The sequence below is a fragment of the Rattus norvegicus genome, chromosome 13 (genome assembly GCF_021556685.1).
Source record: "Rattus norvegicus strain SHRSP/BbbUtx chromosome 13, alternate assembly SHRSP_T2T, whole genome shotgun sequence".
Classification (NCBI taxonomy): Eukaryota; Metazoa; Chordata; class Mammalia; order Rodentia; family Muridae; genus Rattus; species Rattus norvegicus.
This window is the reverse complement of record NC_141546.1, coordinates 67,987,841-68,003,588: the sequence shown is the minus strand read 5'-3', so window position 1 is coordinate 68,003,588 and position 15,748 is coordinate 67,987,841. Positions and strand designations below refer to the sequence as shown.

Here is a 15,748-nt window from a genome sequence, read left to right as displayed (position 1 = left end):
GGCTTCTTATGCCTGAGCCGCAGGCATTTTTAGCAGATTTGAATACTATTGATCGTCCGTCCCTTCTTGGTGTCTGTTTTCCCGCTCCTCCTCTCCCTGGTCACTCCTACATTGTGTGCTTTGTCAGCTCATCTGTCTGTGCTTTAAACCTTGTTCCTCAGGTTGGTCATGGAAACTGGTTCTCAATGGAACACACTTGCTCCTTGGTCTGTACCAGTTCCTTAAGGCTTTGCTCTCTGCATCCTGAGGCATCCTGTCTTTATGTCTAACTCTCCTCTGGTCCTTCAGACCACTCCCATCCCGTCCCCTTAGAGAGGTTTCCTCTTGTTTAGATGATACCTCCAATCTACTGTATCTGGGGTGAGTTTATCAGCCACTAACACCGGTTATCTTGTCGTTTCAGTGAATGGCACCACTTTCCATTGGGTGGCTTTTAATCCGGAAATTTGAATGTTGTTCCTAATCTTCCACAGATGAGAAGCACTGTTCTGATGAGGATGCAGGGCAGGGATAAGTAGAGGCGGTTTTTAAAGCAGCATCTGATTCACTCTGTCTACTGCTGTGCCTCTCGATGTTGGCTCCCTGCACTACACTCCAGGCCCATTTCTTTGTAGTTTACGGCCATGTTTCATGTTTAGTGTGCCATTGCTACTGGAATATTGCCACATCTGAACGTGTTCTTCGAGCAGGGCATGGTGGACGCAGGCCTTTAGTCCCTGCACTCCTGGAGGCAGAGGCAAGCAGATCTCTGAGTTGGAGGCCAGCCTGGTCTACATAATGAGTTCTAGGACAGCCAGGGCTTGTAAAGAGACCCTGTCACAAAACAAAAACTAAAAGAAGAAATCGTTCTTCATTTCTAACCCTTCTAATCTCTACACTGGCCATAAAGTCAAATCTGAGCATGCATTCCCTGGGGTGAGTCCTTCCTTCCCTAGTGACCTTCTGTTGGAATTGTTCTTACAATCCCTTTCATCTCCAGCTGTCTTCTGTAGTTCTAGCTACTACGAAACTCCTCTGCTGGTCACCCCAGTCCCACCCACGCCATCTCTTTAGCACAGCCACTCTTTCACTAGTCCTAAGCATTTCTTGGTCTTGGAAGTATATGCTGATTTACTCAGGAAACACCCCACAAACCTGAGTTAGGTGGCTTTTACCCATGCCCCTCAAATGGAATGCCCCACCCTTGCAATAGGACCAGCATCAGGAAACTACATTCCTGTGCCCACAGAGCTTAGACTGATTCCGGCGGCAGTGTGTGTGGCTGTCTGAGCAAGTTACCACAGAGTTCTTTCTTTCCCTCTTCTCTATGGCCAGAGGTGAGAGAGAAAAGCTACACTGAAGCGAGGCTGAGAGAGCTCAGCTGGGAAGTCAGCGATCCTCAGAGCTTACCGAAAGCAGGGTAGCTCTCTGGGCGTTTTGCTGCTCTGGACACCTGAGGGGCCTTGCATGCAGACTTATTTCAGAAGGTGTCTGGCATAGGTCAGGGTGCTGAAAAGCACTGAGATGTCGGGAAGGTAAGGAAAGAAGAAATGCAGGGTGATGTGGAAGCCCATGAGAATCCCAAGCCACCTACTCCTATGCAGAACCAACTGTTCGCCTTGTTGGAATGTCTTAGATAGGAAGTTTCTGGAATACCATGCATACTGTACAGCCATTTCATCCTCATGGCTTTGCCACTTTTTGATTTAGCAGAGACAATGGTTCTTTCAACAAAGCTGTAGAAACTGTCATGTGTGACCTGTGGGGAAAAGTCCCATGTGGGTACCTTAGGGAGATCTGTATTGCAGACTGTTCTTTGATGAATGTAATTACTAAGTAGCCTCTGGGTCAGTTATGAATAGGTCCAAACCCTTGGTTCAAGAATTGTCTCATAAACTCTATTATAATATTACTTTACCCATCCTAGAACTTTACAATGGGCCAAGGGTCTGCAAGAGTGGATGGGCAGAAGTGCCCTTATCTTCATAACAGAGAAATTGCTACAGAGAAATCAGACAGCTAGTACACAAAGGAGCCAAGCCTGAGTACAGGCCTCATAGAGCCCAGTCCCGTGTTCTTCTTGTATGCATGTGATGCGTGTGCGTGTGTGTGTGTGTGTGCATGTGTGTGTGTGTGTGTGTGTGTGTGTGTGTGTGTTTGCGTGTTTGTATCTGTCAATCAGGGACAATTATTAAATGTCTTCTGTGATCTGGATCAGTTGAGACCATCAGTCTTACTGTAGATGGAGCTGGGTAGGAGGCTCTGTCCTGGACGCACACCAGAGGACTGCCCTCCTGAGCAATCTCAGAGGCAGGAGTCCCTGCTCTGCACAGAAGGTCAGGGTGGTTTTTTCTAAGAGGTGACTCACTTAGGGAGGGGAGAACATGCCACTCCTTGAGAGTAGAGTTGGTCTCTAGTCCTCCTTTGCCCAGGGTATTGCACAGGACTGATTATGGAGCTGTGCTCAACAAACACTGGTTGACCCAGCTGTGCTCACCGTGTCTCTTTGGTAGAGCAGAGAAGTAGCAAAGCAAATGTGTTATAAGGCCTCACGAGAGCTTGGGTGGGACAAACAGCTGCATGTTGTCTGAGGTCATGCCACCCAAATCTTTGGCCATGCCCTGGCCGTGCCAGGACTGTCTGACCCACTGACCCTTATTCTAGAAGGCTGGCAGCCCATGGCTCCTCCTGCCCTCGGTTGCTCAGAGCTTACTTACTTCACGTGTTCTCCTGTGAACATCTTCAGATATAACCTTTCTCTTTTTTATGTCTCTTTGTTGAGCTTTTGAATGAGGATTTTTCTCCTTTCATGTTCATGTCCCAAACACTCTCCTTCTCACTAGGGTAGATAATAGTTCTGAGGACAGTGTACCAAGAGAAACACTCTAGTTAATAAAGGGTAAGGTTTTGAATGTACTGAAAGTTTCAGAGGACCCATTCCAAAAGCTTTCAGATTTTTAAGAAAATGTATTTTAATTAAGCGTTCAATGAAGCACCAGCATTAAGATTAGGTGAACTCATTATTTCATTATTTAGTTTTATTTTAAAATGTATTAGCACTGCACTTATACCACAGGTTTTCATGGCCTGTGTCAAGAACCAATTGCACTTTATATCTTGTGGGGAAATGTGCAGTTTCCAGGTTCAGAAGAGCCTACAGGGCCCACTAGTGTTTCTGCTGTCCTGAGGTTTTCCTGGTCTAATGCTGGACTCCTCTTCATCGAGCCTCAAGCCTGGTTAGGAATGGGGGCATTTCGTATCTTCATCCACACGACTTAAGAACTTCGATGTGTTTGCTCCGTAGGAAAGGCTTTTGACATCACTTACGTGCGTCTCAAGTTCCACACCAGCCGCCCAGAGAGTTTCGCCATTTATAAGCGCACTCGGGAAGACGGGCCCTGGATTCCTTACCAGTACTACAGTGGCTCCTGTGAGAACACGTACTCAAAGGCTAACCGTGGCTTCATCAGGACGGGAGGAGATGAGCAGCAGGCCTTGTGTACCGATGAGTTCAGTGACATTTCCCCCCTCACCGGCGGCAACGTGGCCTTTTCAACTCTGGAAGGAAGGCCGAGTGCCTACAACTTTGACAACAGCCCCGTGCTACAGGTAGGCACTCACAGGGCGGTGTGGGAGCCAGCCATTCTGCCTTGACGATAATCCTAAGAAAATCACCCAAGGGAGCAGTCAGTCACATGGGCGGCTGGGTTTTATGCCATTCTCCTGTGTGTTATCTATAAGTGAAGAAAGCCATTTTCTCCCACTGCTTGGGGAACATGCGTTCTTATGTTATTTTCCTCTTAAATATATATCCCAGGATGTAATCTTTGCAAAATACACATTAGTTTGAGGAGGATTTTTTTTTTTTTTTTTTGGTTCTTTTTTTCGGAGCTGGGGACCTAACCCAGGGTCTTGCGCTTCCTAGGTAAGCGCTCTACCACTGAGCTAAATCCCCAGCCCGAGGAGGATTTTTGAGACAAAGTCTGATGCCCACATATGCAACTGAGGAAGGCCTTGAACTCCTGACCCTCTATCCTCCACCTCCCCCGCCGTGTTGATATTATGGGAGTGCACCATCACACTCAGCCTCTTTGCAAGTCTGAAACGGTTCTAACTTTAGTGTGTGCTCTTGAGAAGGGAACATTTCGCTTCTGACCTTTTCAAGAAGATATTTGGTGTAAGGCTGGGGATGTATAGCCCAGTTGGTAGACTGCGTATTTCCAGTGCTTCTAGGTAGCCGGTTCAAGGCCAACCTGAAATACGGGAGATCCTGTCCTGTAAAGATTCTAACTCTTCTACATTTTGACATTTAGTTTGTGTCTGTGTGTGTGTAAGCACAATAGCATGTGTGTCGATCAGGAGGATAATGCATGGGAGTTGGTTCTCTACCTGGTGGGTCCTGGAGATTGATCTGAGGTTATTAGACTTGACAGGAAATGCCTCTGCCTGCCGAACCTTCTTGCTCTGTGTGTTCATCCCCCAAGTAAATAAGATAAGGTATTTGGAAAAAAAAAATCTCCTATTTTTCTTGCATCCTTTCTTAACTATTCCTTGATTTGATAAAGTAGAAGGTATATTTTTAAAAATTATTTACAGCTGACACAAGATATTTAAGTATTTCAGATTGCCTTCTTCCTTCCCAGCCACACAAGGACACTTGTCTGTGCTGTTGATAGTCACTGGGAGAAGTCTCTCTTCATTACCCGAGAAGTTGAGTTCTAGAGACAAGATAACAGTTGGGGTGCCTTGGCATTGTGCTTACACATCACACTAAAAGCCTTTCCCCATCTAGCGGTAGAGCAAATCAAGGATTCTGTTTATCCGTTCTATGTGCACATTCCTGTATACCCTCATATGGAGTCTTTGTATTTCTCGGGTTCTTTAAACTTCTCCATGTTCCGGCTATGTGTTCATGGAAGAGCGAGGATCCCGCGTCCTTTTTAGTATGTTGATACAGACACTGATGTCATATCTATTTGCATGGTGACGTTAGTATCTAAATGGGGGCTGTCAATATTCGCTGACCGAGGGGGAAAAGGAAGGACTAGCTGTGACTTTGCAAATGGGACTCCATTTCATCAAAGGAGCTCTGGGCTTTTCTACTTCTGGGTTCTCAGTCTCTGTCTGGATTTCACTATAATTACTATTATCTCACATTAATTTTGCATGTGTATGCGAGAGCACAGGTGTACACAGTACGCTGTAAGTCAGGGGTACGACACACCAAGACCTTCTACCATGTTGGTCCGGGATTGAACTCAGGTCACCAGCCTTGGCCACAGACATCTTTCCCACTGAGACATCTCAGCAGACCTGTGATTTATTATTACATCAAGGATACCTTCTGATTTGGTTATAGAGTTGTAGGCAGAGCCAAAAGATGAGAACATGTTTTTCTGTGTGTCCAGTTCCCTGCCAGTTGTACTGGAGGTGGAGACTGTGAGTGTAAATCCATTAGCCGACGCCTTTCAGAAAATGGTTCTTGGGATGCAGATGAAATACACAGCTGATTTAAATAGATGGTGTGGCTGAGCGGAAAGAAAGCCTCAGGAGAGGCGATGTAGCGGGCGTCTGCGCACTTGTTTCCTTGTCTGCTGGATTGTGTTTCCTGACCTGTGGAGGACCAGGAGAAAATGGTGTTTGAGGTTGTGACTGGTTTTCGGCTCCTCTGCTGCCTGCAGGCCCACCAGCCTGTCCCGAGCAGCTCCCCTGTGGGGATTCTGCAGTTTGCTGCTCTTCGGGCCTTCGAGACTAGTGAGACTGTGTGTCAGGAATGCTTTGAGTGTGCATTTCATTGTGTGGTAGCTTTAATTATGTGTGTGTGGATGTAAGAGCCCTGGCACTCGCAGCCCAGGGCCAAATCGGGTGAGCAGATTGATGTCTGAACTGACCAGATTAAGCTGCCTTCTCTCCAGTGGAGTCTGAGGAGATGGAGGAGAGGTCTCTGGTCTCGCTGGCTGAGTATCACTGTGTATCCGTGCATGGTTCTCAGCCTCTATAGTACACTCAGCTGTGCTGTAGTGCGGTGTGCTCTCAGCCGTAGATGCCTGGGCGTGTTCTGATGTCTAGGTGTAAGCCTTTTAACCCTCGTAACTCTGTAAGTTGGGTATTTTTTTTATTATCTTCATTTTTACAGATGGGGAATCAGAGCTCAGAAAGGATACAAACTGCCCCAGCTTACAGTTTTGTTTTGTTTTTTTTTCCGGAGCTGAGGACCGAACCCAGGCAAGCTAGGCTAGGCAAGTGCTCTACCACTGAGCTAAATCCCCAACCCCAGCTTACAGTTTTTAGTGGCAGAGCTGACACTGGAACTCTGTGCAGCCGAGCCCCAGATTCTCTGTTCTTAAGATGCTGATCTTGGAGGCAGCCGACTCAGTGGCACCCTGTGAGCTTTCCTTCTCCTTTGAGAAGGGGAGCTGCGGTAAAGATGAAGCTTTGGAAGGCGTTAATTACAGCAGGAGGCAGAGGTGTGTTCAACTGTTTACGTTATGGACAACAGGTTCCTGCCATTATGCCCACGAGTGGGAGTTGTTACTGAGTTCCAAGATTGGATACAGTGAAATCATCTTCTTCATTCTAATTATCCTCGAAGCTTCCCCAAGATTAGTTTTTACGAGCGCTCCTTACTGCCAGGTGTTTGGCATAGGAGCGTGCTTGCTGATCTCGTAGAGCCCTCTGGAGGTACAGACGCCGGTGCTAGCCCCCTGCTTGTACACCTGTGAGGGTGAGTCTGCCACACAGTGCCCAACAGACTCCTGGACTGGAGTCAAAGTGCCATCTTTGGGTCTGGACTCACTCACCAGGCAGGTCAACTGAGGGCTGAGTCTTTCTCCTCTCTCGTGGTCAGGAGAACAGAACAGGCTTTTCCACAGTGAGGACAAGTTCCTTGGCATCACCAATAGTCCCTATTGAGCCTCTGCTTGTGTCATATTGACTGATGTCTCCTCTGCCAAGACCGGCCCAGAGTCAGCATGAAAAGGACAGTGACAGACTGAGTCATTGGGATCGTTTTTTTTATAGCAGCGTGTCACTCATGTAGGCATCTGATAAAGTTAGCTCAATGGAAACACAGTTATTGTGAGGGCTTAGGTATCATAGAAACCAGGGTAACAGCGCAGCTTTTATTCTTGTCTGCTGCCATTACGGTATGCCCTTCAACTTGATCAGACATAGATTCACTCACTTCGTGTCAAGTGGGGGGGGCCTTGCACTACAAAATGGATGGATTCCTACCCTCTGATACATTTGATTGGGTGGTGTAGGCAGTGTGGAATGAGTAGCATCAGCAAAGCAATGAAGAGGTGACAAGAGACGTAGTGGAGGTGACGTTGTGCAAAAGATCACAACCAGCGCAGGCTGCACTCAGCTGGCTTGGTGAGGATGCTCACACACTACCCTGTGCTTAGGTATCTGTCTGCCCCAGTGTGCTTTGCTCCCGCTCTTTCCGTCACCCGAGGAAGAAACAGCGGTGCCCTCGCCTTTGGAAGCTCCAGGTTGTGAAGTGATGGTGTCAACTGCGGAAGAGTCAAGTGGGGAAATGTCAGGGAATTAATAACTGTAGTTTAGCAGTTCGCTGATCTAGCCAAGGACCATCTTGGTTAACAGAGGGAATGTTTAGAAGGTTTCGTCAAATGTGTTTCTCACCTTCAGCTCTCCTGCTGCTCTTCATGTGTGTGCTTTCCTTTTTTGCTTCCTGGCAGGAATGGGTGACAGCCACTGACATCAGAGTCACACTCAATCGCCTGAACACCTTTGGAGATGAAGTATTCAATGACCCCAAAGTCCTCAAGTCTTACTATTATGCAATCTCGGACTTTGCTGTGGGTGGCAGGTGAGTGGACTATTAAATCTGCCTTGAGGGTGGTGGAACTTTGATGTAGAGCTCGTTTATGACTTTATTAGAATTTAGGGACCCCGTGGATCTGGAAGGACAGGACGTAACCTACAAGACTTTTCTTATCAGGTCTTATTCTGGAAGCTAAGCAACTGGGTTTTCTGAAACCTTGTTAAATCTACGCTTACTGACCATTTAGGTCCAGAATCCAGCAGTAGGTTCTGCAGAGCTGTTGCCTAAGGGAGAAGCCTTGACCTTTTAGGATCTTAAGAGGGAGTTAAGGATAATTCTTTTTTTTTTTTTAAGATTTATTTACTTTATTTATGAGTATACTGTAGCTATCTTTAGATGCACCAGAAGAGGGCATCAGATCCCATTACAGATGGTTGTGAGCCACCATGTGGTTGCTGGGATTTGAACTCAGGACCTCTGGAAGAGCAGTCAGTGCTCTTAACCACTGAGCCATCTCTCCAGCCAAAGGATAATTCTTAAATAAGTAAAAATTGAAATGTAGGTTGAGCTACTATCTCAAGGTGTTCTAGTTTGCTTTCTGTTGTGAGAAACACCGTGACCCAAACAAAGCAAGTAAAGGAAGGAAAAGGCTTATTCCTCTTAAAACTCCTAGATCATAGTCCAGCACTGAGGGAAGTCAGGACAGAGACTGTCGCAGGGCAGGAGCATAGAGGCTGGAACACAGCCGTAGGCCACGGAGGGATACTGCTTACTGGGTTGTTCTTCGTGGCTTGCCCAGCCTGCTTTCTTGAACAATCTATGACCATCGCCTAGGCATAGCACCGCCTACAATAGCTGGCCCCCTCCCATCAGTCATTCATCAAGAAAATGCCCACAGACTTAGCTACAAGGCAGCCTGTTAGAGGAATCACTATTAGTGAGGGTCCTCCCAGAGTCCCCAGGCTTGTGCCAAGTTGACAGAAAAACTAACCAGCATACAGTACTTGAAATGTTACAAAACAAAATATTTTCTGCCGTTCATGTGATGTCACAAGTGGATAGTCCAAATGCTGGTCCCCGTATGTTGTGTAAAACTACCTTCAGGCCATGACATTCATGCTATGACTTGGTTCCACTCCCAAGATACAGCAGTCTGTTTTTTGAAAACATTCAAGAATCCAGAAACTTCCATTCCCAAGTACTTGGGGAGGGAGTTGGGCACTTAGCTCGTGATAATGCACCTGTGTGTTCAAGACAAAAAATGTCATGAATCAAGATAGAGAACTGCAAGACTAGAGGAGCAGGTGGGGTGTGGATGGGTCTTAAAGGACAGGTTGGATTTGGGTAGAGGTCTGGGTCAAAGATGTCTAGATTGAGTGCAGGAGGATGGCTGTGTATTGGCAGAGTGTAATTCTGCTTCATGGGAAGAAGACATCTTTGCACACCTGTAAACCAGAAAGGTTGCTTTATGGCCCGAGACGACGAGCTAAGAATCACAGCCTTCCCTCTCTTGTGTAAGCCCATGAGGTCCCAACAGCAGAAAGATTATTTTTTGTATGTGGTTTTCCCAGCATGCTCGGTGAGGTAGGTTTGAAATGTAACCGCTGAGAAACTGGGCAGCGTTTGGAGTAAGGCTGAACATGAAAACTGGGCTGGGAAGGAGGATGAGTGTTGGTTGAGAGGAGAGGATAGTGGTGCATAGACTGCTATGCGGACAAGGAGAAGCCCATTACTAATATCCTACCCCGCAGAACCAGTTCAAAAGAAATGTCTCAGATGGTGTGAAACAGCGTAAAGGTGCAGTGTGGCTGGTGGGGTTTCCATTCCTCTTTGATGCTCTGTAATCCGGATGTGAAACAGCAAACACCCGATGCCGTGCAGACTGAGAGGCACACAGAGATGCATTTTACTGTGAAAGGAAGATTACCAGGTCTAACATCCAAAATGACCTGAAGGTCTAACGATCAAGAGAACAGCGCTACCACCAGTAAATTAAGAAAATGGGCTAACTTGGAGGAGATGATATATTTACTCATAGACCTGTACAGTTTTAGGTCCTGGGAGACATTAAGTTCGTATAATCACCAAGGATAGGAGCCTTAGAGAAGGATGGGGACAGATTTATGAAGGCAAGACTCTCTGCATGTTGAAGATGATTCCAGTGTGCACAGACATTTTTTGGCGAGTGAGAGAGATGTGTGTTCCAGACACAGTCACGTCACCAAGTTCCCTCAGACCCTGTTCATTGCCATTCTTGCATCTGGGTGATCCTTCAGCAATCCGTGCCCACACAGAGCCCAAGGGGACCATCTAACTACTGGACATCTATGGGGAATGAGGCATCAAAGTCAGTGTTTCTCCTCCTTCAGTTGGGTGCACACTCATTAGGGTGAATTACTGATACTTGTATTGGCTTGTATTCTGTGCAGTCCCGTGTGCAGAATCTGAGAGAAGCTTCTCAGGGAAGCTGACAGGGAAGGGTTTCAAACCCAGCCTGTCCGGTGTCAGACTTTATGCAGTTCTTAGCCATTGTCTCCTGCTGCTTCCCGACAGGAAACATCCTGCTGGTGCCTTAGAAACTGTTAGGGACTTTCTCCTGTCTAGTTAATGTCCCTTCTTGGAATTTTTGGGGTGTGTGTGTGTGTGTGTGTGTGTGTGTGTGTGTGTGTGTGTGTTTCAGATCAACCTTGCCAAGTTCCACAGTTTATACTTTTGAATGATAAAATTCAAAGGATTCTTAGGTTGACTTTTGTTTGCTCTATACACAGCTCTTCTGCACCCTTCCTAGGACCTCACAGCGGTTCCATTCTTAACTATTTCTGTCTCTCTTCTCTCCAGGTGTAAATGTAATGGACATGCCAGTGAGTGTGTAAAGAACGAGTTTGGGAAGCTCGTGTGCAACTGCAAGCATAACACATACGGAGTTGACTGTGAAAAGTGCCTGCCTTTCTTCAACGATCGGCCGTGGAGGAGAGCAACTGCCGAGAGTGCCAACCAGTGCCTGCGTGAGTGCCTTAGTGTAGTCCGCTCTCAGCTGGGAGGAGGGCGGGACGGGTGACTTCCTCATCAGTGGGAAACTGTGACCGGCACTGCTCCTGAAGAGTAGAGTACTGAGCTACACGCCCGTCAGAGGAAAATGATGGATGAGGAAGTTGGTTGTGAATAAGCCCCACTGGGGCATGTTTCCTTCCTGAACATCAGCTAGGAAGTTGAGTCTCCAAGGTTCAGGAGTTTGATTAGATTCAAACACTGGGCCGATGTAACGCCTCTAAAATGTGACCTCTATAGTCAACCATTAAAATCAACCGTTCCGGGGCTGGGGATTTAGCTCAGTGGTAGAGCGCTTACCTAGGAAGCGCAAGGCCCTGGGTTCGGTCCCCAGCTCTGAAAAAAAAAAAAAAAATCAACCGTTCCTCAGTATCCGTTTGAGATAGATTCCAGGACCTTCCTCACATACCAAAGTCCATGCACGTTCAAGCTCTCTCTGTAAAATGGCGCAGCATTGGCATGCGACCGTGCACTCGTCCATGCTTGTCGTCTGTTGGCTACACTGCAGATGCATTGTTTGGGGCATAAGGACAGTAAAGAATAGTCTGTACAGACAGTATTTCCCTCCTAAATAGTTCCTGTTGAGAGTCGATGGGATCTGTGGGTGTGCATCCCCCACACTTGTTCAGACTCCTTCACTCAAGCAGCCAGCTTGGTTAGTGTTTGTCAGGTACACTGACTTGATCCATCTTCCCTTTATCTGACCAATGAGAATCATGGAAAGAGCTTGCCCACCCACTGCCCTGCCAATCTGAGTGGCTTTGGGAGAAGGGGTAGGTCCTGTGCCCTAATAAAAGGTCAAAATGAAGAAGTCAACACATGTTTATCCTTCCTAAAGTCTTGGCTTATTCTGCACAGCCTAAGAGGGGAACTCCATAGAGGAAGCACAGAGTCATGATTTGTGAAAGGCTTAATAGGATCTTTAAAGCATCCATGATGTTCTTGAGTCCTGCATCAGTGCAGGAAATAGAAGGACTGAGAAAAAGGACCCTTGGAACTTAGAGCAATTATTTACCACAGCACTTTGAGAAGGAACTACCTCCTGGCTTATGACTGTTTTCATCGAGCTGTCTTGAGCAGATTGTATTTTAATTAATTTATTGTAATAATTATAATTTAATTAACCTTTAATTTCTCTCAACAAACCCCAGAGTTGCTGATAAACTTTCTAGCCTCCCCTAGCGTTTCTAAGCATCCCCATGACCACACTAATGTAATCGGATGTTGTAAGGTGAGGACTGGTGAAAGAGATACATGAAGCACTCGTAAAACATGTCATTGAAAAGGATTGTGTGTACGGGTGCCGTGTTTCTAGTTTATCTAGGAAATAACAGACAAAATGCTGTTAACTCGCTGCTAACCAGCGTTGATAAGGAGCTCACTGGATTTGCCTCCCTCCATAATCTCTTCAGGACTAACCCTTCAGAGTAAAGTTTCTGGATGACGTGACTTGACTGTAGCAGGACGAACCGGGGCTAGACAAGAGAAGAACACAGCTGTCTTCTCTCGTCCTAGCCGTTAACGAGAGAGGAACAGCACGCACTGTAGCTTTGGGGTGGGGCAGAGTGGGTGTGGGAATTGTTCTGTCTCATGATCCCATGTACCCTACTCCAGAAGGCCGGATTGTCAGCAGGGTGACATAGAACAGCTTGGGGTAAGAGAAATAGCAAGTGAAAGGGGGAGACACTACCACAGCTACTGAAAAGGAGTTAAGCACCAGCTAAACAAACTTGGCTCCAGCAAGTCAAGTTTCAAAAAATGTTTTCAGTTGTAATCTAATAATTCTATAATAGAATATATTGTACAGAGAAAGAAAATACATATTCATATATCTTTTAAAATAGTTTTAAAAGTATTTATTGTAAGTCACGCAGAACTTTGTTTTTATGTGATAGCCAAGAGCTTGCTTTCATGTGCTTTGGACAGATTAAGTCTGAGAAAATCATCTCAACTAAAAGCAAAACTAAAGACTCATATTTATTTATTTGTTTATTGTGGCGACCACCAGATCTCAGTATGTAGCCTGGTCTGGAACTCACTGTGAAGACCCGTCTAGCCTCAAACACATAGAAAATTGCCTTTTAAGTGCACACTGCTAAGGCCAGCCAGTTACTTAGTTTTAAAGTATGGTTATGTTTAACAGATGACCTCGTTAGAACTGTGGTTCCCCAGTAGATGGTTCTGAAGTGTCTAGATTTCCCTGTAATTCTGCTTGCGTCATCAGACATGCCAATTTAAACCTACAAGTCTCAAGTTCCCTGGTCTGGAGAGAGTAATCTGGTCCCCTGGAAGCTGGAGTCTTAATATGTTTGAATTGTTGATGCAAAATATTCACAGAAAAGATGCATGATAAATTACACCTTGTTTTTGCTGTTAGAGCAGAGGATAAAGAGTTAGAAAAATGGGTGTGGTGATACACACTGCTATCCCTGGGGTGCACTAGGGAGGCAGAGGCAGGCAGATACATGACTTCAAGGCCAGGTCTAAATAGTGAGTTCCAGACCAGGCCACACTGCATAGTGAAATCCTGTCTCAAAAAACAGTTAGAAAAATGATCATTTGACTTGGCCCTTATGTATGAACAGCCATTGGGAGACAGATTCTTTTCTGAGTATAGGAGTTCTTATATATCCTTTTTCTGTAAGGATGGATAGTTCTTAGTAAAGTGATGGATGATCAGGCTTCTAAATTTGTTGACATAATTTTTTTTTTTTAATAAACAATGTACCCGGTAGTCATTTTTACTTTATACCACCTGTCACAGAGATATAGAAAATTGAGGTTTGGTTTTCTTGGGAGTCTTTTAAAATGCTTTCTTTTTTTTTTTTTTTAAGATTTATTTATTATATATAAGTACACTGTAACTGTCTTCGGACACACCAGAAGAGGGCATCAGATTTCATTACAGATGGTTGTGAGCCACCATGTGGTTGCTGGGATTTGAACTCAGGACCTCTGGAAGAGCAGTCAGTGCTCTTAACCACTGAGCCATCTCTCCAGCCCTTAAAATGCTTTCTTAAAGATATATAGAATAGGTTTGGAGGCTACAGTGATGACCCAGAGGTTAAGAACACTTACTTGTCTTCCAGAGTTTATTTCCTAATAAAGCACCCATGTTGGGAGCCTCACCGTTGCCTCTGACTCCAGCTCCGGGGGATCTGACACCCTCTGCAGGCGTCCCCACCCGCGTGGCCTTCACTCACGCAGATACACACATACCCGTTCTTTTTAAAGGTACACTTATCTAACCTAACCTGTCTATTTAGCTTGCGACTGCAATGGCCGATCCCAAGAATGCTACTTTGACCCTGAGCTATACCGTTCCACTGGGCACGGTGGCCACTGTACCAACTGCCGGGATAACACAGACGGTGCCAAGTGCGAGAGGTGCCGGGAGAACTTCTTCCGCCTGGGGAACACTGAAGCCTGCTCTCCGTGCCACTGCAGCCCCGTTGGTGAGTGACATCCATCCTATGGGGTGGCAACTCAGAAAAGACAGCTTTGCTTTCTGGGCGTGTGCACAGTGTGGCAGTGTGCGTGCTGCTGTAGCTTATGACTGTCTCGTCCTCCTCTTTCATGCTAACCAGGTTGACCTCTCAGATGACTTTCTAGTGTGTATAAGAGAGGTAGTGGCTCTGTAAATAATTGGCAGCTGGGTCGTAGAGACTGAACTTTGACTGTGAAAGGCTTTTCCTTGTTAATGATTTTGTTTAGTCTGATGTCCCTAGAGAGCACGTTAGTGTGTGTGTAGAGATGTATGCATTCAGTCTCTTGTAATTTTGGGGGGGGTGTGTGGGAGCTGGGCTACTGTTTTGTTGTTTATGCTTAAATTCTAGACGGGAGCCTTAAGGAACGTTTGATTGCTAGAGATGTGTGTGCCTGAAATGCAAAACTGTTATGGCTTTCTTTTTTGTTGTTGTTTTTAAAGATTTATTTATTTAATGGACGTGAGCACACCGTAGCTGTCTTCAGACACACCAGAAGAGGGCATCAGATCCCATTACAGATGGTTGTGAGCCACCATGTGGTTGCTGGGAATTTGAACTCAGGACCTCTGGAAGAGCAGTCAGTGCTCTTAATCACTGAGCCACCGCTCCAGCCCCTGTTATGGTTTAGAAAGCTGTGATTTACAAAGAGTTATCGTTTGGAAATCGGTCCTTGTTTTCTCTGATCAGGCACTGCTTTTGGCTCCTGGCTGGGTTTGCTTTGACATTGATTGGTTTTTCTTTCCTCATCTGCCCAGGCTTGAGGTTGAACATGAACTCATTACATTTTAGGTTCTCTCAGCACGCAGTGTGACAGTTACGGCAGGTGCAGCTGTAAGCCCGGAGTGATGGGTGACAAGTGTGACCGTTGCCAGCCTGGGTTCCATTCCCTCACCGAGGCAGGATGCAGGTAAATGCTTTCAGAATCAGAGACTGGTCCTGAATCTGCACGGGGAAGCAGTAGCTATAGTGGGAGCCCTTTCCCAGAAGTAATGGCCCACAAGCCTCCAGACTAGACGTGATGACGCCCCTGGGGTTTTAGAGAGTACAAAAACATGGTGTTTTTTAGTAGTTTTAAGTTATTGTGCACAGGATTAGGTTTCATCACGGGTGATGAGTATTCTTGACCGAAACCAAATCCAAATATAAAAACAACACAAGTTCCCTCTGTCCTTCAGAGATGCACCACGTGTAGAATCTGCTGTTGTGTAAAACAAGTCAACTTTAAGAGTGGGGTTTCTTTCCTGTCTGTTCTTTTTATTTCATTCCGTCCCCCTCGATCAAACAGGCCATGCTCCTGCGACCCTTCTGGCAGCACCGACGAATGTAATGTTGAAACAGGAAGATGCGTTTGCAAAGACAACGTCGAAGGCTTCAGCTGTGAGAGGTAGCTCCCGCTTCCTCCAGCTCCGTGTCTTCCTTGGGGTCAGATTTCCCGAGAAAGCAATGG

The 15,748-nt window shown here is 46.1% G+C and overlaps 1 protein-coding gene across 1 annotated transcript in view; it reads left to right on the top strand.

Annotated features, from left to right (window-relative positions):
• Lamc1 (laminin subunit gamma 1) overlaps positions 1 to 15,748 on the top strand; it is a 127,067-nt gene that overhangs the window by 77,876 nt on the left and 33,443 nt on the right. Inside the window, 6 exon segments of the mRNA NM_053966.3 lie at positions 3,284 to 3,588; positions 7,680 to 7,810; positions 10,604 to 10,770; positions 14,080 to 14,268; positions 15,091 to 15,208; positions 15,587 to 15,685. Of these exon segments, the coding sequence (NP_446418.1) occupies positions 3,284 to 3,588; positions 7,680 to 7,810; positions 10,604 to 10,770; positions 14,080 to 14,268; positions 15,091 to 15,208; positions 15,587 to 15,685 (1,009 nt within the window).